This window comes from Nothobranchius furzeri, chromosome 8, assembly GCF_043380555.1.
Source record: "Nothobranchius furzeri strain GRZ-AD chromosome 8, NfurGRZ-RIMD1, whole genome shotgun sequence".
NCBI lineage: Eukaryota > Metazoa > Chordata > Actinopteri > Cyprinodontiformes > Nothobranchiidae > Nothobranchius > Nothobranchius furzeri.
In genome coordinates this window covers 48,134,979-48,161,625 of record NC_091748.1, presented here as the reverse complement: position 1 = coordinate 48,161,625, position 26,647 = coordinate 48,134,979, and the positions used below count along the sequence as shown (strand labels likewise).

At 41.5% G+C, this 26,647-nt stretch overlaps 1 protein-coding gene across 1 annotated transcript; it reads right to left on the bottom strand.

Annotated features, from left to right (window-relative positions):
- il23r (interleukin 23 receptor) lies at positions 1-20,764 on the bottom strand. The gene is made up of 18 exons (XM_015971534.3): positions 19,949-20,764; positions 19,645-19,792; positions 19,467-19,568; positions 17,121-17,241; positions 16,834-17,015; positions 10,636-10,759; positions 10,374-10,540; positions 9,978-10,114; positions 9,712-9,907; positions 9,539-9,621; positions 8,688-8,883; positions 8,423-8,605; positions 7,471-7,569; positions 7,116-7,271; positions 1,964-2,104; positions 1,733-1,817; positions 1,245-1,335; positions 1-1,157 (listed from the first exon to the last, which is right to left on the bottom strand). Exons 3-18 carry the CDS (start codon positions 19,525-19,527, stop codon positions 528-530), a joined length of 2,652 nt encoding a protein of 883 aa, XP_015827020.3. The 5' UTR covers positions 19,528-19,568; positions 19,645-19,792; positions 19,949-20,764; the 3' UTR covers positions 1-527.
- Between the last annotated feature and the right edge of the window lie 5,883 nt (positions 20,765-26,647).

Below are 26,647 nucleotides of genomic sequence, written 5' to 3'. Positions count from 1 at the left end.
GTAGTACATACCTCAATCATTGCAAGCAATCTGTAATTTTGTGTTCGAGTAAGACTTTCCCAACAGATGGCCATTAGGGTCAAAAATGACTCCCTTTCATTTCATTTGTTACAAATCAGCAAATGCATTTTGTCCTCACGGGCTCCCATAGAAGGAAATATTGCATCTAATATGGCGTCGCCCAGATACTTAGACCCACTCCCATGTATTTTAGACCTGATTTTTATGGTTATTTGTTACAAAGCTGCCAAACGTTTTCAACAACTGGGCATCATTTAAGTCATTTTCAACAACATTTATATGGATATTTCCAGAGGCTAATGGTAAACGCACATTTTCTCTTTAAATATAACTTAAACATTTAATAAAATCTGTACCCAAACGTGTTAACCCCTCACATACAAAATTCCCATTGAGTCTTTAAACAAAGTCATCACAAATGTGCTTTTTATCGACTTTCTTCTGAAGGCGGTGCTTTTCTAATGCTGTTTTTAATAGTCTGGTAGTGCAGTTCCTCTTTGTTCTTTCTACCTCTGTGTATCAGACGTGGCAGCGTGGAGACAAGCAACCTGAGGGAAATAATCACTGTTCACCTCCGTTTCACCCAAACACAGAGACGATCGATGATCGTTTGTGTCAGATGTCATTTCATCATCCTGCTGCAGATTCAGTGATGGAGCCTCTTCTTTATTTTTCCACTCTTTGAAGAAAAGTGAATTCAGTAAAATTGTTTCAGCATTTTTAGGCCACATGAGGCCATTGACAGAACCAATAGTCATCCCCTGAGATGAACCAGAGTAATCCATGTTCACGTTTGGCACCAGACCTTCCAGTAATTCATCAAATATACCCAAATGACCGTCTTCACCTGCTTTTGATGAGACATCTCTCATCTCCTCCTCGGCGTCCTTCTTTTCTTTCTCTATTGGAAACAGAGTACAAATCTGGGGTTTGTAGCTGGCGTGTTCAACCATCGTCATCCTAGTATCTGACTCGGACAAAGAGGCCTCAGTCACAGCTTGTCCTGATTCAGACTGGGACTCTTCCACTTGGATGGTGGAGTACACTTCATCCCTCTCTTCTTGGGAGATGACGAGGATCGGAGAGAGTGGAGGGTCACTGTAGGTGGACGAGAGCAACGGCTCACCTCTGTTGTCCTGGAGAAACAAACATGTTTTTAGTCTGTTTTTTGGAAGTTATCCAATCAAAGAAACACTTCTACGTGATCAATGTTCTTCTGTTACCTCCAGCAGTCTGATGGCAGTACTGTGTCCTGGTTTAGGTGGCTTTTCAACCAGCCATTTAGGACCCCAGGAGACACATTTCTGTTTGATCCTACAAGAAAAAGACAATCGGTTATTGGAAACCCCCTTTTTATCCCTATTCCAAATAAAAAGACCAATAAACTGTGCCAGCAAACTCAGTTAATTAATGAAAACCATTTTACTGATGATAAAACAAAATTAGTATTTCTATGCCAATCAGCGATGGGTTTAGGTTTCAATTCATGCAAAGCAAGATATTGGGGTTTGCTTGTGTTGTGGTTTGGTATTTTACAAAAGATCAGCCACAGTGGCATCCATCATTATTACTCATAAAACAAAACTGGAACACAGTGAGCTACAGAAAACAGAGACAAAACACTGACTTCCATGGTAATGTGTGATCGTGGTGACTGTTAGGGTGACTGGTGCTTTCTGTGGAAAATTAGCAGTTGAGTTTTAAATATTACCATTTTCTCACACAACTCCAGCACATCAGAAGGACAACGACCATGAAGATGGTGAAGGTGAACACAATCCCGATAACGAGGGCGACTAAAGGAGACAGAAAGGGACGAGGATTTAGCATGTTCTTGATAAAGATTTTTCAAGATAAAAACAATACAAGGAGCAAGGTTACATAAGTTTAGAATTATTTTGAGATTTAGTCTTGAAGTGGAGATCAAGAGTAGGAGCTAGACCTGCAGGAGCAGCAGGCTGAGAGGAGATCAGCTCCCCCCGAGGTCCTTCTCCCGCTGAGTTGGATGCTGTGAGCTGGAGAGTCAAAGCTCCTTCTGGACAGTCCAACCAGGCCTCTCCTGGACCAGATACAGAAACCGTCACTGAAGGAAACAAATAATAAAGATTTTAGAAGCTCGTGTGTTTTTTTTTCTTTTGAACAGTACACTTTAAAATCAATTAATGATTAAATCTTTATTGACAGACTTCATATCCATAGGTAAAACAACACAAGACAGAGCAGAACATAGCGACAACACAACAGGAAACACAAAAGGATTATGAAAACAACCACTCACTGGCAGATCTGTATGTGCTAAAATTCTGCTGTTTCTTTAGAGTCATACAGTCATTCGCTAAAAGTGAACTTCCATAAAAGTGCTTTACTAATGAAAATACTCACAGACTCTTCAACCAGGCAAGAAAAACTGCTATTCTGCAAAAACTCATAAAGCTGTCTTTGCATGTATTGTTTTCGGTTTTACTACAGCAAACATCAAAATGAAACCAATAAAGCCACAGCAGTGCACTACAGATAAGAACATTCTCAAAACTGAGGGGTGAGAAGACCACCGAACATGTGAAATGCAGCCTTCATTGTTCCTTCTGCATCACATTTAGAAAAAAAATTGAAATCTGAAACCAAATGGTTTATTAGTTACCAAATTCTCCTCATTCATTCCACTCATTCCACCAATCGTATTTATTATAAAAACCAGGAAATCTGTACGTGGCTTTTATCTCCTTTCAAATCCTGGTCCTTTAAGCCCTAACCTTCACATTGTAGATGTTTATTTGCTCCAGCACACCTGATTCAGTGGTTTAATTACTTCTTCAGCTTGTCATGTGCTGCAGAAGCCAGATACACACCCCACCCCAACCTCCACTGATTCTTGTCAGATGTTTTGGCGCTACCCTTAACCCTAAAGCAAAACTAGGCACCACCTGTCTCACACTAACTCTAACCACTAACGTTCAATACATCTGTACAATAAAGACAAATGATGCTTTTAATCATCAATACGGATGCAAAATACTTCAAACTTATCTGAACAAAAGGGGAAAATCACGTGACAATCAGATTCAGAAATATATTTGAAGCTTGTATAAGATGGGCAGAAGTAATGTGTGGACATAGTTAATGTCTTGATGAGAGAAACTTTTAGGAAGCATCTTCTATCCGCTTTTATCAATCCTAGAACTCACTGTGCTGCAGCTAAAGATCCATCCATTGGCTTTTTTCACTGCACAAATGCTGACAAGTGATCGGCATACTCAAGAGGGCTAAATTCCATTTAGAGGAAGTTCTTCTGAGTGACAGTGGCACAGGAGTTAAGTGCTCGCCCCGTAATCGGAAGGTTGCAGGTTTGAGTCCCGCTCAGTCTGTCGCTGTTGTTGTGTCCTTGGGCAAGACACTTGACCCACGTTGCCTGCTGGTGGTGGTCGGAGGGACCGGTGGTGCCAGTGCTCGGCAGCCTCGCCTCTGTCAGTGCGCCCCAGCGCAGCTGTGGCTACATCGTAGCTCATCCCCACCAGTGTGTGAATGGGTGAATGATTGTGTTGTAAAGCGCCTTGGGGGGTTCCAGGACTCTAGAAGGCGCTATATCAAATACAGGCCATTTACTATTTTACAGAACTAGCAAACACCGCTGCCAAAGAGGAATGCATTAACCTGCGCCTTCTATTCTCTTCTCTTTCTGATTCTGACTTTAGCACGCAAAGGCAGCCACAAAACTGCAGACAGAAAGATCTCACACTGACTCTGAGCCTCTGTGTGAAACAATCTGAAACATGTACACAAAACGCAGGTTTGATCTCCTGTATGTGACTTTTTAAAGTGGCAGTAGAATGCTGTTTATTTACAATAGGAAACAGTGCTTTGAGCCTCTATATAGCTAATGGAACTTTGTTGGGCTCACAATTGATCCAGCAGCAGGGGTGGACTGGCCATCTGGGGAACCGGCCATTTCCCGATCCGGTTCCTCCCTCAAAAGGTGGTGGGTTGGAACCTGCAGGAGGTGTGGCTTGCTTATTACATATTATCTGAAGTGTTTCTAGAACCATCTTCCTTGCCTTTTCAAGATTACTAATTTACATTGAAAGCAGGCCAGACATGGCTCTGAATTTTTGGTATGATTCGTTTGATTACCCAAGCTGTCTTTATTGAACAACAGCAACAACGTGACTTTACATTCTACTGCCCTTTAAAGCAGGATTGATGGTTTATCCTTTGGGGTCCATGTGGCAGCGGTGAGGAGTGAGCACCACCTCACCCCTGCCACATGGACCCCAAGGGATGAACCATCAATCCTGCTCAATGGTCAACTTTCCTCACGGGGTCACCCATTAGGACAGTGGGAGGGTTAAGGCTTCAGCTTAACTGATTTAGGTAATTTTACTATGGGTGTGTCACGTTGAGAGCAGGAGGTTTGGACCCAAGGTGCAGAAAATCCAGAACACACAAGCAGGAGCGGTTGAAAAAGTAAAATCCTTTATTTAGGAAGAGAACCAAAAATCCAAGGGGAAAAAGCCAAAACCTAAAAACTAAACTCAGACCAAAAAACCAAAAGCTCACCTTCTGAGCAGAGACCTAAAGACTAGAGACTAGAGACAAAACAACACTGACCTAATGAACCAGCAAACACAGAGTGACAAGACAAGGCTTAAGGTTGGTTTATGCTTGACGCGTCCGCACGGCTCCGCGCGGAAAAGTTGCGTCATTTTGCGTCATTTTAACAACCACGCCCCTCCACCGCGCCTCGGCACGGCCCAGAATTTCCGCAACGCGCACCTCGGAAAATTTCTAACCACGCGGACGGACGGACGCGGAAAAACATGGCGGACTGGCAAGAACTAGTATGGCAGAGGTTCGTAAATACAGACATTTGTATGATTCAGTTCTCAGAGATCACCGTGATCAACATGTTGTTAATTCTTGGAGAGAAATAGCTCGCACTGTCGGAAAAGACGAGAACGCTGTTAAAAATGCTGAAATGCCATGTTGTAAACAGTAGTTTCTACTTCTACTATGGTGTAGTGTTGGATGTTTGCTGTCGAGCTCCATGCTGCCCCCTACAGTTTGGGAGAATATTGGCTCACCGCAGAGACGAGCCGCACGAACCATAAACGCTGCGAGTTGTGAAGCGCGTTCCATCCACGAGCCGCATCACCAAGCGGAAAGTGAATGCGTCAAGCATAAACCAAGCTTTATAATCACAGAGGGAGGTAGTCAGGGAAACAGGTGACAGGTATGAGGAGTGTGAGCTGAGGAGAAACTGGTGGAATCAATTAACTAAATGGGAAGGGAAAGAGCTTGGCAGGAGGGCAGATAAACATTAACTTATAAAACACGGATCTAACTAAACCTAAAAGACAGAGGGCAAAAATAAACCACTAATAACCAGATGGGTGAGGAGGACTAATCTAAAGACGACTAGGAAAACCAGGAAGTGACTAGGAGGACACAAGAGGAGAGCCTGAAGTGGGAACAGGAAGGGGCTGGGGAACAAAGGGACACACAGGGTGCACTTGTGAGTTCGTTTACACACATCAAACATTGTAATTGAGCAGTGACATTCACATCACAGCCTAACAACTCTAAAATGGATTGATGTGCAGTTTGTGTTCAGTTCTGACTAAAGCATGAATTCATCTTCCCAAAACAAAAGAGCAGTGACAGATGTAGTGGAGCCGAGGGTAGTGAGCTTGTTCAAACCTAACCCTCAGCCAGAGTAAAACAAAGACAACAATAATAGCTCTGGGTGCACACGTGACACGTAGAAAGAAGACAAAGCTCATACTCGCACTGAAGGCAGGCTGGTTAGTAACAGCCCTCGCCGACGCATGTGTGCTCCAAGCCACATGACTTCCTGTTTGTGGTAAGAGTCGGTTCTAGAAAACGCTATAGATACGAAGAAAGTGATGGCAAGTTGTGTTTAAAACTCAAGTTTGTTCTCAGCGGTGCACATTACCAATTCAAAAACTTAAAAAAATCTAATAAGCTGAACTGCAGGAGTTTGTAAAATTTAAGATGCAGAAAGTAAACTGTAGTATGAGTTTTTCCAGTGGATGACTAATAATAAATCAGAATAAGTCAAAAATTGTTTGAGTTTGGCATTTGAATATTACCACGTTACGGGAATTCAGAGCCGAAATACCCTGCTGATGCACTGAAATGTAGAGGGAGGGGAATCTCAGTGGAATGCCGCTGCTGCACACTTTCCATTTTGTGATTGTGGCTTTTGCTGAGACACAGCGTATGAATGCTGCTGCATGTTGAAGTTTATTGCACGTGCACACAGGTAATATAGCCTTTGCTTGTGTGGCCAACGTTGAGCTCCAGATATAAAAGGAGTGCTGGGAGGGGGCACAATGGATGGTGAGCACAAACAGGAAACTCACCACAACGCTGCATTTCCTCGAAGCTTTCACACCAGATCAACATCATTTGATAATAACTGGATCCAAGTTTTTAGCTAATTTTAAGGGATGGATTATGGTTTCGGATACAGCTATCGGTATAGGTTTGTTTCATAGAGATGGTTTGGCCAAACCCTTTCCTCTATAATTCTTTACAGATAATGTTCAGATTACTAGATCAACCTAACCAAGCGCTAAAATTCAGTTTCCAAAGTGAAATGAAACAAACATGTTTTTTTATTAAGCCTGTACACAAACTCACATCAGTTGAGACTTTGATATGGCCTTGGATAAACGTCTGGATTGTTGATCATAATATAATGAAAATATTTACAGACAATCCTAACTCTCAAACTGACCTCTGCGGGGATTCAAATCCATAAGAATGATAATTAACCATTCCAACCCAAAGAAATATTAATAAAAATAAGTGTTCTATTGGTAAGACCAAGTGGAAGAACTAGAAGTACCTGTTGAAGAAATATTGAAAAATCATGTTTTCGAAACAAATTAAGTATAAATAAACCTTTGATCTGTAAAGTCTGAGTGAAAAAGGTCGATAGTAAAAACAAATTTTTTTTTTAAAAAGTTGGTTCAAGACAAATAATGGCAGGCTCAAAAGGCAAAAAATAAAAATAAAAAATCTTACAAGAATATTTAATTTGCCAGCAGATACAAACAGGATCACAATCTCACCACTGCTTTCTGTGCTGCTGAAGTCCAGCGTCTGCAGGTAGATGGTGTAATTTGTGATGAAACCCCTCTGCTGGTCCACAGGTAGTTCATCCCACTGGATCAGGATCCGTCTGGATCCATGGGCCCGCACAACCGGGGTGGGACCAGAAATTGGCCCTGAAACAGAGAATAAATGGCTTACACTTCACTGATTTTTAAAACCACACACACACACACACACACACACACACACACGCGCGCGCGCGCACACACGCACACGCACGCACGCACGCACGCACACACACACACACACACACACACACACACACACACACCTGTTTGCCTTTGGGAAACAAGTAGCATTGCATCATCTTACTTTCTTCTTTGGAGTAAAACAAGCTGGATGTGGGAGAGCTGACTCCTCTGGTAGTCACAGCATACAGAGAGATTTTATACCTCACACCTGCAGTCAATCCTGAAACAATATCAGAGAAATGAAGGTTCCATTTTTGTTAACAGGCGGTTCTGCTCGATGGTGGTGTAGTGGCAGCATTTCTCTCTGAACAAACTGTGATGTGAGATATAGTAATTGTCCACAAGAGGGCAGTGATTAACCTCTGTTGAAACCCGGCTGTGTTCCTTGATTCATAAATCTCTGGCGGTTTTTAAATCTCGTTTAAAGACCCACTTTTACACTTTGGCTTTTAGACAGTGACTCGTTTTAGTGTTTTATTGTATCATTGTTTTAATGTGTTTTTAGTATTCATCATGTTTTATCTGCTTTTGATTGAGATTTTTATCCTTTGTTTTAGCTCCTTGTAATGGTTGTGTTTTGTTTTAGCCTGTGCAGCACTTTGGGCAGCTCCCATGCTGCATTTTAAACGTGCTATATAAACAAACTATGCTATGCTATGCTAAATTACTGTTTTCCTAAATGATACTGGTGATTCTGAATCTGATTTAGTTGTAAGTTATAGTTAGATGCATGTTGAAGTTTAACACAAACTAAGTCCTGGGGAGCATCAGCACTGTTTAACAGTGTCCCACCAAGCAAGAACTGAGAGGAGATAGGATGCTAGAAGCTACAGTGGCACAAGCTTTCATGCAAATATTACTTCATGCTACAGAAAAAGAGACCTCATTCTGGGACTAAGAGAGGAGGGGGAACGCTCCTGGACGCATCTCTATCTCTTCAAAGGATCAACACAAAGACAAATTGGACAAACAATGATGGCTTTCACTGAAAAGGAGCTCAGTTGAAGAGCCCTATAATTTGTTCAAGTTTACAGATTAAACTAAAATTTAAAGTCAGTAACAACCGGTTGTACCTGGTATTGATGCATTTCTGAGGTCTCCAGCCAGCCTTTTCCACTGCAGCCCCCCAGCAGGCACGCTCATCCATTCGATTACATAATGCAACAGTTCTCCTCCAAATGTCCTGGACCAGTAGACCAGAACTGAACTGCCATTGGCTGTGGGTGTTAAATCTAGCAGGCTAGGCCCTAAAACACCTGAAACAACAAAGACACGTAAACCTTCTGGAATTTCTAAATGTGGAATATTTTTGGGTTATTGAGTGTACTATGAGTTTACCTGCATGTCTTAGTTCCACATTTGCTGTTGGAGACGTCCCAAATGAGGTAACAGCAGAGACACTGAGAGTGTGGAGCTCTGTTGGGACCTGAACTTCACACTGACGGGAAGCAGCAGGACAGATCTCCTCACGACCGTCATCCAGACGGACCTGGATCTGCAGAAAGTCACTCCTGTAATCCTCAGGAGGAGGAGGCTGTAAAATCATTTTCTTTTCAGTTTAGGATGATTTATTCTAGTTTAGAGGATGCAATGATGCTAAAAGCAACAAATGCAGAAATACATAAACACTATTATATGAAAACAGGAGGTTTTATTTAGCAGTCAGGAGTTGTTTAGAAAAAGAAAACAGTGTGTTCAAAAATATCAAAGTGTCTCGAAAAATGTGGATGGAGGATGAAACCCGTTATAAATGGCTATTTGAGATGTTAAATATTATCCTAAAGCAAGAGCTTAAACAGATCTCCTTTTAATATTGTGAATTATTAAATAAAGAGTTTCATATTGCAGTTCTGCAGAGGAGAAGTTCCTTTGTTCCCAGAGCTGTGCTTCTTCTTAATTCTCAGTGCAGATAGGGGGAGTGTGCATTACTTGTATGTGTGCGTGCATGTAGTTACGTGTGTGTGTGTGTGTGAGCCAAAGTTTTAATCATTGTTGGTCATTCACATGTGAGTTCATGACATGATTGTGTATATAGGTTTTTATGGGTTTTACAAATGTGTAATTTGGTTGTGTTTTTAGAATTTAGAGATTTTAGTGCCGGCTGCTTCACAATGCTGTCTCGAATTGCCCCTCGGGGACTAATAAAGTTGTCTTGAGTCTTGAGTCTTGATGTTATGGTAAAAACCTACCTTCCATAAAACCAGAACTTTCCTCAGCCCACCTGGCTCCTGGTCTGCTAAAACCCTCCACACACGTAGCTGCCGAGTCGGACCTGAAGTTTAGACAAACCAAAAGTCTTCACGGACAGTCCATCATAATAAAACCAGATTTGTTCCATCTGAGGTAAGGATCGTGGATTTGCCTTTGCCTGGACTCATCTCCCTCACAGGGGAGCTCCATTTGCTGCAGAACGATCTGGAGGTCCTGGTGGTCTTGAAGCTGGACTTTAGGAATGTCGGTGAATAACATGTTCTGATCTGGAGCTCATACTCAGTCAGAGGTCTCAGGTTGTCCACTTGCAATAGACCGTCACCAAGCAGTGGTCCCTCTCTCAGTTCCTGAAAGCATCATGAGATTAGATCTCGACCTGGTGAAGATTAGGATTAACATGCTCTGAGATCTTTTTACCCAGGAGCCATTCTTGACACGCAGCTTGACTTCAGGTCTGAGATCTTCTGAAGATTCAGAGGTGTTCCAGTGAAGCACACCTGATCTAGAGTTATTTCCAAAGTCTAACTTAACGATGTGAGGGATCTCTGGCATCACTGGAAAACAAAATAACACAACAGCAGCAGTTGATATCTCAACATTAACACAGTGAGTGAGTGAGAGTCTGGGCTGCAGCTTAAAATGTTCTGAATCTTCCCCTCAAAAGTTTATTTATGTCACCAGAAACAGAGAAGAGTCGAATTAGTCAGAGCAGGACAACTCAAAGTGATGACTAATTTCTTCAGCTGAAGAAATAAAGTATGACTTTTTAAAGTATGTTGGTGCACATGCACTCTCACACAATCAATGTCTTACCTATGTCCTTCATGCAGAAGATGAAGGGATCCGACTGCGATGCTTCAAAGTGATTGGATGCCATGATGATCAGCCTGTATTTAGTGTTTTCATTGGTTATTTTCTGATGGATGGTGATTTGATTGCTGTTCTGGATGTGATCAGACGTTATTCGGGTCCCATTCTCACTAATAAGGAGTGAGAAGGCATGAAGCATAATTTAACCAAGGGCAAGACAAAAAAAAAAAAAAAAAAACATGGAAGCAGAATCGTAACGCTTTACCTGCTGAGTGAGACGTTATAGACTGTGTCCAGATATGTTTCCTGTCCTCGGGCCCACGAGCAGGTGATCTGATCTGAGCTTCGGGTGGTTTCACAGCCTATTTTTGTTGGTTTATCAGGAGGAACTTTAGTAACAGAAAACAAGAGATTATTTTAATATATATTTGGAGAGAAAGAGAGAGTGTTTATTGCTCATTGTTGCACAGTATAGATGTGGGATCAGATACGACCAGATAAAATCTGCTGTGTTTCCTTCTACTCTACTCTCTGTGCTAAAGACCAATGAAATTAAAATGTTTGTTTCTTTAAACAAGTCTTCTGGGAACAAATGAAGATGTAAATATAATGAAAATTGAAAATGGTGATAAAAAAGATTAAACTAAATGCAAAATTTAACGTGCCATCATCAATGCAGAAAAATCTCCAAGTAGGTTCCAAAATCATACAGTTTAATGAAGTGAGTAGTCTCTTTTGGTTCTGATCTTGTCTGAGGACGCTGCTTTTACTGACGGCCTGAGTAAAAAAACACTTTGTGCTGATTGGTTGAGGAAGTTTTCAACTGTCGGAGACATCTTCTGCCTTCATTCAGATTACCTCTTGTTTGCTTTGTTGTCACACTTAAATGTTTTAGAATAGGGAACCAATTTCAGTAGAAGACAAATATCAACAAATACAAAATGCATTAAAAGTAGAAAGCGATCTAAGCCACCCTGATCCTATGTGGAAAAGTACACTCAACAAAAATATAAACGCAACACCTTTGTTTCTGCTCCGATTTTTCATGAAATGGACTTAAAGATCTAAAATTCATTCCAGATACACAATTACCGTTTCTCTCAAGCATTGTTCACAAATCAGTCTAAATATGTGATAGTGAGCTCTTCTGCTTTGCTGAGATAATCCATCCCACCTCACAGATGTGCCACATCAAGATGCTGATCCGACATCATGAGTAGTGCACATGTGTACCTTATACTGCCCACAATAAAAGGCCAACCTGGAATGTGCAGTTTTTTGCTTTATTGGGGGAATGGGGACTCAGAACCGTTCAGTATCTGGTGTGACCACCATTTGCCTCTTGCAGTGCAACACATCTTCTTCGCATAGAGTTTATCAGATTGTTAATTGTGGCTTGTGGAATGTTGGTCCACTCCTCTTCAATGGCTGTGTGAAGTTGTTGGATATTAGTGGGAACTGGTACACGCTGTCGTATACGCCGGTCAAGCACATCCCAAACGTGCTCAACGGGTGACATGTCCGGTGAGTATGCTGGCCATGCAAGAACTGGGACATTTTAAGCTTCCAAGAATTGTGTACAGATCCTTGCAACATGGGGCCGTGCATTATCTTGCTGAAACATGAGGTGATGTTCATGGATGTACGGCACAACAATGGGCCTCAGGATCTCATCACGGTACCTCTGTGCATTCAAAATGCCATCAATAACATGTACCTGTCCTGAACAATGTAAACCGAGATTCATCCGTGAAGAGAACACCTCTCCAACAGGCTAGACACCATCGAATGTGAGCATTTGTCCACTCAAGTCTGTTACGGCGACGAGCTGGAGTCAGGTCAAGACCCCGATGAGGACGACGGGCATGCAGTTGAGCTTCCCTGAGACGGTTTCTGACAGTTTCTGCAGAAATTGTTTGGTTATGCAAGCCAGTTGTTTCAGCAGCTTTCTGAGTGGCTGGTCTCAGACGATCTTGGAGGTGAACCTGCTGGATGTGGAGGTTCTGGGCTGGTGTGGTGGCACGTCGTCTGCGGTTGTGAGGCCAGTTGGATGTACTGCCATATTCTCTGAAACGCCTTTGGAGACGGCTTATGGTGGAGAAATGAACATTCAATGCACGAGCAACAGATCTGGTTGACATTCCGGCTGTCAGCATGCCAATTGCACGCTCCCTCAATGCTTGTGACATCTGTGGCATTTTGCTGTGAGACAAAACTGCACATTCCAGGGTGGCCTTTTATTGTGGGCAGTATAAGGTACACCTGTGCACTACTCATGATGTCGGATCAGCATCTTGATGTGGCACACCTGTGAGGTGGGATGGATTATCTCAGCAAAACAGAAGTGCTCACTATCACACATTTAGACTGATTTGTGTAAGGGTTTAATTTACATCTATTTAATGAACCATAAGACATGAGATTCCATTGCGAATATAAAATCAATCTTATGGATCTTTGGGTACTTTTAACCAGAAGACTGGAAGTTTTTATTGCAGGGATTATGTAACAGTTTGTATTAACTGAGAGAGAAGAGAAGAGAGAGTCACTTTTAAAACGTTTAAAAAGATTTATTTCTAAATTTTTTTAAACAAGACTGACTCTAAACTCTAAGTGATGAATGGATCTTGGTGTGAATGAGGCGTGAGATGAATGGTGTATGTGTGAGTGATGTTGTCATCAGAACTCTTGTATCCGGAGAAGCAAGTCTCAGTGATGTTGTGATGTTTTGCTCTTAAGCTATGATCGGAGTTTCATAAACACATAAGACACCATTTTGTCGCTCCACACATACCCTTCAGGATGAGACCTCCGTACAGATCCAGAATGCCAGGTCCTTGGACCCCCCTTCGGTACCGGAGCCGATGAAACAGCATCAGCATTACGACAGACTAGTCTTTGGTGTCTCCAGGTAAAAAGCGACAGTTGGTTGACAGCGTCAGATGGACCTGGAGGGTCAGTGAGTTCAGCTTTTATTCTGAAAGGAACCGTTGCTTGGTTGGTAAAATGCAGCAGATTTTATCCAGCTTGTTGGTTCTTTGCTTAAAAAGGAAGTCCGGGTGGCCGGTCTGATACTTCTCTTAGAATGCGGTGAACTGACTGAAGATGGCGTGGGACTGGTTTTATTAATATGGATGTTTTGATTTACGGTCGAATCAAAGTTGGACAGATTTATAAACACCACTGAGACTTTGCCACGCTTCAGAAAGGAAGGTTCCGATTGGATGAGAAAGATAACATGTGTCATGTGACTTTAAGCATTATGTTTAATCAGGATGTCTAGTGCAGCTAGATTAAAGTCATATTACTTATTAAAACTTACTAATCATAACACTGTCATTTCACAGATTGGTCCACATTATTATTGACTAATACCTTGTTTGATTAGCTTTATTAAAAATAGAGTTATTTGATTTATTAAAAAGAAAGAGTCCTTTGTCTTCATTCTTCTCTTGGGCTGGGAAGGAAAACAGTTTAGAAGTAAATGCATGAGACCTTGAACAATATCTCATGCAGATTAGTTCCTGCTGAGGAGAGGGGGAAATGACTTTTAGGTGGAAAACAGTAATTTCATTCCGTTACATTTGTGAACAATGTTTGAGAGAAATGGTAATATTGTGTATCTGGAATGAATTTTGGATCTTTAAGTCCATCTCATGAAAAATCGGAGCAGGAACAAAGGTGTTGCGTTTATATTTTTGTTGAGTGTAATTCCCTGTAGTGGATGCAGCAGCAGGGGAGAGAAGAAGCTAATGTTTAACGGAACTGTGGCGAGCCTGATATTTGATCAGATATTTTATCATTACGTATGCACATCAGAATAACAAGGTCGTCGGGTCCCTAGGTCAAGACACAAACTGTGGGAAGATTGCTCTTTTGCAGTGGCTCCAGTCACTTTTATATTAGACTCAAAATTAGACCCTGCACTTTTTAACTTGAGTTATTTTATGGTTTTTTTTATTCTGTTTTTACATTCATTTTACTGCTATTTTGTGTCAGTGACTTTACAGAAATCCCAAAAAATATCTTGTGGTAAAATTATTTTCTTTTTACATTGTTTACAGTGTTCTCTTACGTTTCACTCATTAAGGATCTGTAAAAAATAGGGTCTAAAGTACATAGGGCACTGGTCTAGCATCATTGGGGGATGCCACTGTAGCGTTATTAAGATCCTATTGTCTGCCCTTAACAGCTGCCCCTTCACACAGTAACAACGTGTAGGAATCGCCAAGGTCGGATGCTGGTTTCAGTATGTTTACATTCCAGGAGAAGAGACAGAAGAAGAGAAGAAGAACGCTTTCCATTAATTAATCAAAGTACTTTATTCGTGATAAAGCTAATCAGAGCATATGTTGATCATTAATAATCAGGTGAATGATCTGTGAAATAAAGATGTCATGAGTTATGTGTTTAATGAATAAACAGGACTGCACCAGACAGACTGATCTACATTACCATGGAAACGCATGACACATTGTTCTCAACCAATCAGAACTTTCGTCTGTGGTAGGGCAGAATCTGGGTTGTTTAATGAAGTTGTCCAATCCGGTTTACTAAGATTTATAAACAACTGGGGGATATAAAACAAGGCAACACCATTTTATTCTCAGTTCTATTTTAACCTCAGCTCTGTTCGATCTGAGCTCCAAAGGAGTTACATCATACTCTCAATGTAGTTTTCAACCAGCTCTCGATCCATCACCGCCAGAAGAGAAGTACAGGCTGGCCAGATGTACTTTCTACTTTAAGCTGAGAACTGTCAAGCTGGAGATTTCCGTCATTTGAACAACAAGACTACGTTCCTTCAAAATAAGAGTGAACTCGCTGACGCCTGCCGACTGCTACCGGAGTCGACCCACAGACGGGCTTTGTAGTGCTGCGACCGCTGCTCCACCAGCTCCAGTACATCCGAGGGTCCGAGGACCTGGCATTTCCTGATCTACACGGGAGGCTCCACAGGGTACGTGGTTACGGCAAAATGGCAGCTCATGTCATCAGCTTCTGAAGCCTCGTGGTAGCCTAGTCATAACAACCAGATTCGCTACGCCAGCCTAGAGATTCTGAACAAAACACACACCCACACACCAACACTATAACATTCAAATCCATATGCATTCATCATTGAGATAGTCCTGGTAGATTGTAAGAATTTATAATTATAGAAATTAAAGATTCTTAAACGATCCCAACTCTCTCTTTTCTTGTCTCTCAGTCAATACAAAGTGTTTAAGTAAACTCCCTGATGATAAAAACGACCACTTCTGATTATAATATTTAGATCTAATCGCAGTGTATAAATATACAAACTACAGATCACTACACCACATTAGACACCATATTTCCTTCTGGCATGCTTGTTCTACGCCTGTCGATGGCATCCCACTAGATGACTGGCTGTACAGAAGTTACGTTACTACATTCTAAAACATTTAGGCAAGAAACACAAATTTAATAACAAAAAAGCTAAACTCTTTCCAAAACCGATGTAAAACAACAGAATCGAAAAAGAGATGCAATGTATTTCGGCCGAGCGGTATTGCTGTAGTATGATGATGTCATCAGCAGGTGCAGGACCCCGAGCAGATCCAGAAACTAGAATTGACTTTGCATTCCCTTGATGGAAATAACTGAAGGTCCATCAAAGCCTCAGTAATCACGCTTACGTTACACGCTTTCTGCTCCACAGGTAACAACATTTATCGTGATTTTTATTTAACTAGCAACAGTCACTGGATATGGTGTAAAATTAATATATAATACATATCCCTGAAATGCACCTACTGCCCCCTAGTGGAAGGAAATTACACACTGCCACTTGAGATAAAGTAAATTAATTTCTGACTGATCCTCTCCTGAGAAGCTCAGCTCCTCAATCAAAACATGTTTCTGATCCTTCAAACCAGAACAACTGAGACCTACTGCTGATAAGACTGACAGCTCATGGAAGATCCATCAAAACCTTCCCTTTAAAATCTATCTAAAAAAAACATGTTTTTATTAATTGATTTCATTTGCTTGTATTAACCCTTTGATGCATAATGGTCACTACAGTGGACAGGTACTCAAAATAGTTATTGATTTGTTTTTGCTATTAAGCACAGCTGTTGAAGACTTTGTTGCATGTGAGCCCCTCCATTTGGACTTCAGTAAGCCAAGCCAACATATTTCATGCTCAGAATGCACGCTGTCCACTGAGGTTGACATGTAACAAATTATTTGTAAATTATAAAATTTTACAAAAAATATTTGTTGAAATTTGTTTCATTCACACCTAAAGACGAATGAAAAAAATGTTAAAAAAATCATGGTTGAAGATTTCATAATTCATGCGTCAAAGGGTTAAGTTTCAGTTTCATATGAACAAGGTTCAAAGAGAAGGTAATTAAAAGAAGATGCTGGCTTTGCTACATGCAATAAAACAAGCAGTAACCATGGTGACAGGCTCTCAGTAAAGCATACGTACGGCCGGCTAGCAGGAACTCTCCATGCACAACCATCGATGCTGGCAGCTGATGGTGTTTCTTCATGCAGACCACTAAGGACTGAGACATCCGAGGCAGAAAGAACTTTTCTGTGGTGCAGTTGATTCTTTTGGACCCGTTTACTTTGCTGCCGTTCACATACAGGGATATCGTGTACCTGAAACTGCAAATGAATCAGAATTTTAAAAGTACAGCTTACCTGAGTTTAAATTTCATGTAATACAACAGAGCATGGCAGGAAATTGTAATAAATCTCTGTCATTCATACTTTTTATCGCATTCATTGAGGTGGCAGTACACGATGAGGTTTGAGCCCAGGAGGAAGGGAGAAGGTGGTTCTACTGTCAAGTTACCCAGGGAGAGTACATCAGCAGAGAACTGGGAGCTGCCTGTCGGGAGAAGAGCGCACAATCTTAGCTAAATGATTCAAAATATAGAACAAAACAAATAAGTTCTGTATTTAAAGCCAGAGGTGGGAAACTAGTTTATAACTTTGGCCCTCTGGGAATTGCTTTATGAGTACGGTACACTCTGTAGGTATTCTACCACTTCTAGTTGAATGAAGATCAAACTTGTTTTCACCAAATGCAGCAGACTCAGACACACGTCAACAGTCTGATACACATCTGCTGAGCCTGACTGGTCTCACACCTTTACATCATTACCTGTTGGTAGGATTGAGTTGTGAACAGGAGCCTTTTAGAAATGCGTTTCTGCTGCCTTCATCTCTTATTTTGCTACATACATGCTACTTAAAAACATTTAAGAATTAACCTCAACACTGTAAGTTCTTCAGTCTGTTGGCCCTGCACCTTGACAACAATCTGCATCCAGCTGCATCTATATGATCAGTCAGGCCTTCGTTACTGACCAAGTCTTGTGCACATCGGTAAGGTCATTTAAGGTCTGTGCCAGCAATTGTTCTACAAACGTTTACAATCCCCAACAACCTGTTCCTGTTTTTCAAGTTAAAAGTCCAAACTAGCAGACAAAGTTTAAAGTTAAAACTTTAACTAACCCTAATCCTATAACATTCTCATAAAGCTGCATTTACATTTAAACCACAAATCTATCTAAAAACTGCATTTGCTGATAAGTTTTGTGAGTCGGTATGGGGGTCAAAGGTGAGCCAGTTGTTTGAAAAAGTCCCCAAGCATTTTTTTTGACAGTTTCCATCTCTTCCCCTGAGATAACCACAGGCTTGTTGACTGTGCAAATTTTCTTTTTAAATCAGTAACCATCTCTTTAATCATAGAGACGTTGATCTTTAAAAGGTTAGACTGACACCAGTCAGTGAAGTCCCCCACCACTGGTCCATGATCAAGGTCATCACTGTTCAGGAGGTTTAGGATGACAGAGTCATCAGCAAACTTTAAAATATGGCTGTGGCAGTATAAAATGAATAAAAGTGGCAAAAGAGCACGGCTCAGAAGAGATAATAAGGAAAAGAGAAGCATAAGGCCAGAGTCAGAGCTATAAGAATGCAGTTTCTCAGCTAAGATATGAGGTTGAATGCAATTAAAAGCAGATCATAAGTCACTAAAAAGCAGTCCTGCAAGCATGGACGTAATTTTTTTTGGGAGGGGGCATGTCCCCCCCCCACTTTTTCCAAAGTCAAGTTTTGACCCCTGCACTTTTTACCATCCAAAACTAATATTACACTGTATTAAATTGACACTGGTTGAGCTCTAGGACCAAGCGGAAAACAATTGTTTGTGTTGAAGCCTGTTTCCCATTAGAGCATACTGTAAAGAAACCCCCCCACCCGTGCCCCCCCCCCCCACACACACTTCTAAAGTGAAAATTACATCCATGCCTGCAAGACATTTGGTTCCCTCTAGATGTGTTAAAATCTTATATAAAAGAGTCGCATCCTCCACCCTCATGACCCACCGTCAGGCAAACTGAAGTGGGTCTGGGTGATCCTCAACACTGGATAAAGAGACTCCCTTCACAATGGGCTTCAAATGACTTCATAACTGCTGAGGTCAAGATATGGGTCTGAAGTCGTTCAGTGACTAGGACGTTTTTCCCTTCAGGGACTGGAAAAATGGCTGAGTTTTTTCAGAACCGAAGGGCAGTGAAACCAGAGAGACTTTATTGAAAGGCAAACAGAAAAGTGTCTGCTTTCTACAGCCGACTGACGAGACTGAGATCCTCATGTGTGTCTTGGACAAACTCGTTGAGCTGTCATTGGACATTTCTTTTATCCACACCTTCATCTCCTAACGCTTAGACTACTACAACTCACTTTTTATTAGAATTTTATTTTGAAAGGTGCTATACAAGAAAAACTTTCTTCTACTTTTCTCATGAATAAATACATTTTATCAAATACTTTTTACTCTTACCTCAGTAAGTAATGAATACTCTTTACTTTTACTTGAGTTAAACTACATAAAAGTAATGTCATTTTTATTTGAGCAGTCTTTTACAACTCTACCCACCTCTGGTTTAAACACTCTTAGTATCGTGAGGTAACCTAACTAAAAGGCGATTTTATGATCTTTTTCTGCTTTTCTGAATGCAAAACAAAGAGCTAACACTGTGGTGGAAACAGGAGCATAAGTCAGAGCTCTGAACGTCTTTAGCACCAAACGCTGTACAAACTCACTCTGAATGAAAAGAGTAAGAAACATGATCATGCATCGCCAAGTGGTCTGAAAGAGCGTCATCTCAGCACATCTTTCTCCCACTGGAGAAACCAAGTCAGCATCTAGAGAAAAGAAAAGCGTGCTTAAATCCTAGAGGGATTAGTTGAACATTTTGGTACACAAAGAGACAATTCCCACCTCATCCATGTGTGTCCAGGAACAAAGCAGAGCTCGAGGCAGCAGGACGGAGCGGTGCAGCGTTCACTTTATCGTCGCACCATTTCAAAGCAGGTTTTCCTGTTGCTAACCTGCATAGTGGCTCTGTTTTATTTTTCTCCTGGCAAAACTAAACAGAATTAATGAAATGTACATAATCAGCAACAGATCATGGAGTCAGGTTAAGGGTGACACCCAGAAAGCACCTTCAGACAGAATTAGCTTTAGTTATTTATCTACATTATTATTTTTTACCAGAACCCAAAACAAATGAGATGAAACTCACCAGAATAGAAAGATTTTCCTAATAAGATACAATCCAATAATGTTTTTGTCGAAGTTCCTTCTAACAAGCTGTTTTGTGACACACGAGTAACTGAAATGATCTTTTTTATACAAGTCATGCATCTTAAGGAGGCCAGTGACCTAGTTTGGTGGTAAGTTAGTGCAGCAGAAACTTTGAACCTCGGTGCTCGCGCGTCCTACTTAAATTGCCTGTTTTTCATCACCACAAAGATTCAGTTGACAGAAAACATCACCGGCTGTCATGAACACACCGCAGCAGCAGTGAATCATGGGAATAATTTAGCTTTTTGTCATCATTTTTTGGGCTCAGAAAGATGCAGACCATCGCTTCACTGCAACCCAGCTATTTTCCCCTGATGTGAACAGATTTAGATGTTTTTGACAGTAATTCTCAAATGTGCTGATGCAATGAACAGAAAACCCAAATTATGTCAGGAAAGCTAAACATCAGTTCAAAGACATCAAAGATAATCCACTTTGCTTTAAAGACAACAGTTTTTGAAGGTAAACATACTTACATCTAAAGTCCGACAAGTGCAATAGAACAATTCTTAAGTTTTCCTAATTTGATTTGTTGTTCAGTTTTATCTCCTCAGACAGACAGACGTCTGTTGTTTGAGAAAAACCGAGTCTCTCACCTTGTTTTTGTGAGTTTTTTTCACTGCTTATTTTCCATCTCTAACCTCAGCAGCTTTACAGGGAAAACCCAGAAGTTTAACAGAATTTATGCTCGTAAAGATGAAAGAGACCTCAAGACTGTGGGCTGCAAGATTTCTGAATTATTTGTCTTTTGTATAAAAACTTGAAGGTTATGAGGTGATTAACACGTAAAAGTTCTCAGTGGGAAGGGATTTGGTGCTCGATGCATGATGGACCCTTAGTAGGAGACTGAAATTAAGCTTTTATCTGAAATGTGTCACATTAATTCCTTCATGGAAGTAAATGGCTTATGTTTTTAACCGTACTGAGACTGGTACCACAGTGCCATACCTATAGAGTTTTTTATCTACAAAAGTCAGAGTGAAACAAGAGTGTGAATTTAACACCCGGCATCCTGAATAAGAAGCATCACCTAAACCTCAAAATAAACTCACAGCAGTTGAGGCTAGAAAACCTAGAAAACCCAACACAGGTGAACAAATCATCAAGAGAAACTCCAAAGGTGCAGAAAATCTGAAATGTTAGATGGTTCAACAACAAGTTTCAAGACAACCCAGACCATCTGCTCTCTTGGGGCTGAGCAGGAAAACATCTAAACACCAGCTTTTTCCCTTAAGTCACCATTACAGTTTTTCTCAATTGTTTACACAAATTTTCTGAAAGCATGCCTCATATTCTCAGAACTCTACACACAAATCCAAAAAAACCACACACAATGGGCAAAACCCCTCAATTAGCCTGCAAAATGAAACTTCACATTCAAAACAATGTTATTTCTCCTCACAATGTGATTATGTTGTCGATTGACACACACAAACCATCATATGAATGGACATTTATCAGACCCAGCCGAACACTTATGTGCTCAATGTTAAACACTATGATGAATGGAAAACACTTCTTCTCCATTCATCATAATGACTTAAGCTGTTTTGGTTACAGTTACTACAGACAGTATATACATACATTTATTGTAAAATATTTCAGAATACTGTTTTTACACTCTGAACACACACATACATGGTAAAATTATTTCATTTTTCCCGCAAAACATTGTACACAATGTTTATCCCATTCCCAACCAACACAAAGTTGATAAGCTGACCCTAACAATATTTTGAAATGTGTCATTGTTTTCCATTATTTTTCTTTGTATTTGCCGTAATGTTATGGCATTGTTTTCTAGGACCATTTTCATGATTTCAGGTTCCTGTTCAGGAGATAGAAGACATTCCCGACAACCTCGTGTTGGTAATCTTTCAGTTCTGCCAAACAAATGGTAAAATAATGTGAATACAAAGTAGGTATACATTTCCTAAATACTGGAAACATACTTTACAGTATTTTTACTGTCCAAAAAAACAATCCACAGGCAATACTACTGCTATACTCATTGAATACTGATTGTATTGATATGCAGTACTGCCATTTTCTAGTGAGAGAACATTTCTTACCTATTCGCATTTCGGAAAGCCTGGATGATGGATGCTACAGCTCAAATTTGGCTGTGCTCTTTGCCCAGCCTCCCTCATTGTACAGTAAGACCATGGTTGACCACATGATCAACCAAAGTGGCTCGGACCTCAGAGATTACGATCCTTGGTCTTCCTCATCCTCCTCATCCTCCCCGTCCTCCTCTTACTCTCACTCCTCTGGCTCTGCCTCTGTTTCCAATGTTGGCATCCATTGCTCCAAAACAGAAGAGCTCACCTGTTGCCCTTTTATGCTAAAGCTCTGATTGCTGATTGTAAAACAGTGTGACAGGTGTTTGCCCTTGTGATGAGTCAGTGTGTATATTTGAATAGCAGTGTGTTCCTTGTGAAAACAAGATATTTTCTGCCTGAAAATTGTGCCAACAGCAGATAATTGTGTGTAGTGTTTTGAAAAAAGTGTTTTAGATTTGCAATTTGAGTGCAAAGCAGGAAATGTGCTTGTAGTTTAGCAGAATTGGTTAAGGGGGTTGGTGAATTGGTTACATGTTGTGGTCACTGCGTCTCAAGTACCAGAAAATGTGTGTAAACAATTGAGAAAAACTGTAAATGGCTCATATTACAGAGTGTAAGGAAAATCTAACAAACATAACATAACAGGTGTGCTCTAAAGTGACAGATCAAACCAACAGGTTTGCATTTTAAAATAACATTTTGGCTTGAATTTATCTATAATTTGAACAGGATTATATGACTGTCAGACAAATAATCTTCTTTCCTTTGCCACAGTGTTCAGCAACTCTGGTAGAAAAAAGACCACTGAAGAAGAACTCTGCAGGTTTCATATTCATAAAAAGTAAAATCTCATTTTCATGATGACGCTGAAATAATGGTGACATGTCAATGCAGTGCGAAGCTTCTATTTCGACCAAAGCACAGATTGTGTTTCCTGGAACTTTATGGACAGAATGAGACCAAACTTGCTGTGAATTATTGATGTTTGACTTGCAGAGAGCTCTCAAAGGTAGGAAAAGTCAACTCTTAAAGAGAAACTTTGCAACTTCTTCATTTTTTTAAATCATTTTCTTGAGCAAGTATTTGCTAAAATGATCCTTTACAGGGTTAATGAAAGGCCACCCAGACCCCCTTGCAACTTTAGACTGGCAGGCCGCTCCATTGGGACTTACAAAAAATTAAGTTGACATACCTGGTGCTGAAGTCTGCTTCCAGCACATTTCCTGCATGTATTCGATCATGAACACAGCTGTTTTGTTTAATTGAGTGATGAATCACTCCTGTAGGCACTAATGAAGGCTGAGGAGACATCTCAGCTGTTAGATTAACGTGTTAAAAAGATAAACGCACAGCGAGGAGATAGGCTTTGCTTTCGGTCTACAAACGGACACAAGCGCTTGCTAAAAGCAAGCTAAAACTGCCTAGCCCCTTTTAAAGTTTTTGCTTTTCTGTAAAAAAGGCCTTAGTGTCAGTGCTGTGGTCGGTGTCTTAAAATGGTTTACACGATCAAAAAGATGAAACTCTGAGGTGCCTTTTGTATATTGTTGGGGTGTGTGACGAAGGGGCATACACACACGGCTGCGATGTTGTACGCCTCTGTCAGTGCGCCCCAGGGCAGCTGTGGCTACATCGTAGCTCATCACCATCGGTGTGTGAATGTGTGTGTGAATGGATGAATGATACACTGTACTGTTAAGCGCTTTTGAGTCCTTACTCTTGTAGCGTCATGAATGTCCTGTTTTTGACCTAAAGGTCATGATCTGCTGCGTCTGCTCGAGCAGAGACATAAAGTCTCTGACAGGCTAATCTACATGAGATATTGGCCAAGGTCTTTCATGCCCTCTGCATCTGAACTGTGTCACCTCTTTTACAGCTCAAGACGAAGACAAAGAACTCTCTTGATAAATACATAATCAAGGAACGTTTGTTATTACCAATAATAATGTGAGCCCAATGTTCAATCAATCTTTGAAATGACAATGTTATTACTTGATATTATAATCCTGTGATCAGTAGTACTTTACAAGTAATTATAATCCTGGACATTTCCTCGAGACACTGATGACACGTAATGCTAAAGTCACATGACACATTTCCTTTTGTCTTATCCAATCAGAACCTCCGTTTCTGTCGTGAGGCATGGTTTTCTGTGGTGTTTGTTTAAACCCTCTTTTGCATGTCAAATTCTGATTCGCCAGTAAACAAAATATGACAAATATAAAAACTATTCCACTCCGCCTTTTCTTTAGTTCAAAGCGTTCTAGAGAAGTCTTGGACAGGCCATCTGGATTTCCTCTTCAGCCACAAAGAACCTCGACAAGCTGGAATAAAATCTGTTGCAAGTTACACCTGACCGCAATGGTTCCTTCAGAATAAAAGCTGAACCCCACGACCCCTTCAGGGTCCCGGAGACGCCAGTGATAACCTGTCGTGATCTGGAAGCATTCCCAGACTAGTTTGGTCGGCACCGCTGCTTTTCTACCAGCTTCGGTACCAAGGAGGGTCCAAGAGGACCTCAGCATTCTGGATCTAATCCATACCATAGAAGAAGAAGAAGAAGAAAATATCATTTCTATAGCGCCTCTCAAGATAAAAATCACGAGGCGCTTCACAAAAACAAAAACACAAAGTATAAAAATTGTAAAAATATAAAAAAACATTTCGAAAATGTTTAAAAATATATTTAAAATAAGCAAGAATAAGCAATTGCGATAAAAAGAAAAAATATTAAGAAAGCGAGAGAGTGAATAGGAAAGAAGGAAATCAGTGGATCCTGAGGAAGGTGGAATAGGTGGGGAGAGCAGAATAAAGAGAGAGTGATGAAGAAGGTCATCCAAAAGCCAGCTTGAACAAGTGAGTCTTCAGCTGCTTTTTGAAGGAGATCACTGAGTCCACTGATGTCAGGCTCAGGGGGAGAGAGGTCCAGAGTCTGGGGGCCACAGCAGCAAATGATCTGTCACCTTTGGTCTTTAGCCTGGTGCTGCACAACCAGTAGGCTTTGATCACTGGACCTCAGGGACCTGCTGGGGGTGTAGGGACTAAGAAGATCACAATGTAAGATGGTGCTTGTCCATGTAAGGCCCTATAGACCAGAACCAGGATCTTGAAATGAACCCTGAAGTTGACTGGCAGCCAGTGAAGCTGGAGGAGAAGCGGGGTGATGTGGGTGTGTTTGGAGGACTTGGTCAGAAGCCGAGCACAGGCATTCTGAACCACCTGTAGACGGTTTAGGGAGGTTCTGCTCAGACACGTGAAAAGAGAGTTACAGTAGTCTAAGCGTGAGGAGATGAAGGTGTGGAGAACTGTCTCAAGTTCAGAGCGGGACAGAATGGGACTCAGCATGTCACGTTGTGGAGGGAAGGTGAGGGAGGAAGAGCGGATCCTTCAGGCAGGTAAATCAACCCAGGACAGACAGCAGCAGACATTTGGTTCCTTTTAATGGTTAGGAGTGCAGACACGACAGGTAGACCGATGTGAACATAAACTGACATGTAACGAGTACGAACCGACAAAACCACAAGCAACACACAAGGCTTATATACACACTGGGATGGGTAATCAGGTAACAAGAGGCAGGTGGACACAATTAAGGAAAAACTCAAGGCACAGGGGAGCAATAATGTGACATTACCCCCTTCTCAAGGGCGGCTCCTGACGCCCAGCAGCACCCGCTCACGGGCAACACAAAAACACAAGTCACCAAAGTCACTGAGAGTCAGGGGACCAGCGTCCAAGGGCGGGGCAAAGCCACAGGGATTCGAGACCACTGGAACCAGGAGCACAGGAATACAAACTCGAAAGACAGGATCTCTCAAGCGGGGCAAAGCAGGAACCTCCGCTAACCAGCTGTAACGAAGGTAGCCAGAGGAGCAGCAGGAGGACAAGTAGGTATGGGGAAATCCAGCAGCAGCGGCGTAACGCCCCTCCGACCCACCAGAAGGAGAGGAGGCATCCAGAGGAGAGACACCGCACTGAAAGCGCAGACCCAGAAGGCGGAGACGCAGCACCTCGAAGCCTGACCCACCAGGAACACAGAGGTGGCGCCAGGTTACGCTGCGCCTGGCCAGCAGCGTCAACAGCAGATGGAGATGAGGAGAACGACCAGATCGACCACCCGGAGAGTTGTGGATGGGCCGAACGAGCGTCGCGTCCTCCTCGATCTTGAGCACAGGAAATCCCCAGAAGACCTGGGCAACTCACTGCAGGATCCTTCTGGTCGGTTCGTTCTGTCACGTTGTGGAGGGAAGGTGAGGGAGGAAGAGCGGATCCTTCAGGCAGGTAAATCAACCCAGGCCAGACAGCAGCAGACATTTGGTTCCTTTTAATGGTTAGGAGTGCAGACACGACAGGTAGACAGATGTGAACATAAACTGACATGTAACGAGTACGAACCGACAAAACCACAAGCAACACATAAGGCTTATATACACACTGGGATGGGTAATCAGGTAACAAGAGGCAGGTGGACACAATTAAGGAAAAACTCAAGGCACAGGGGAGCAATAATGTGACACAGCAATGTTCCTGAGATGGAAGAAGGAAGAGCGAACAAGAGAACTGACATGAGAATCCAG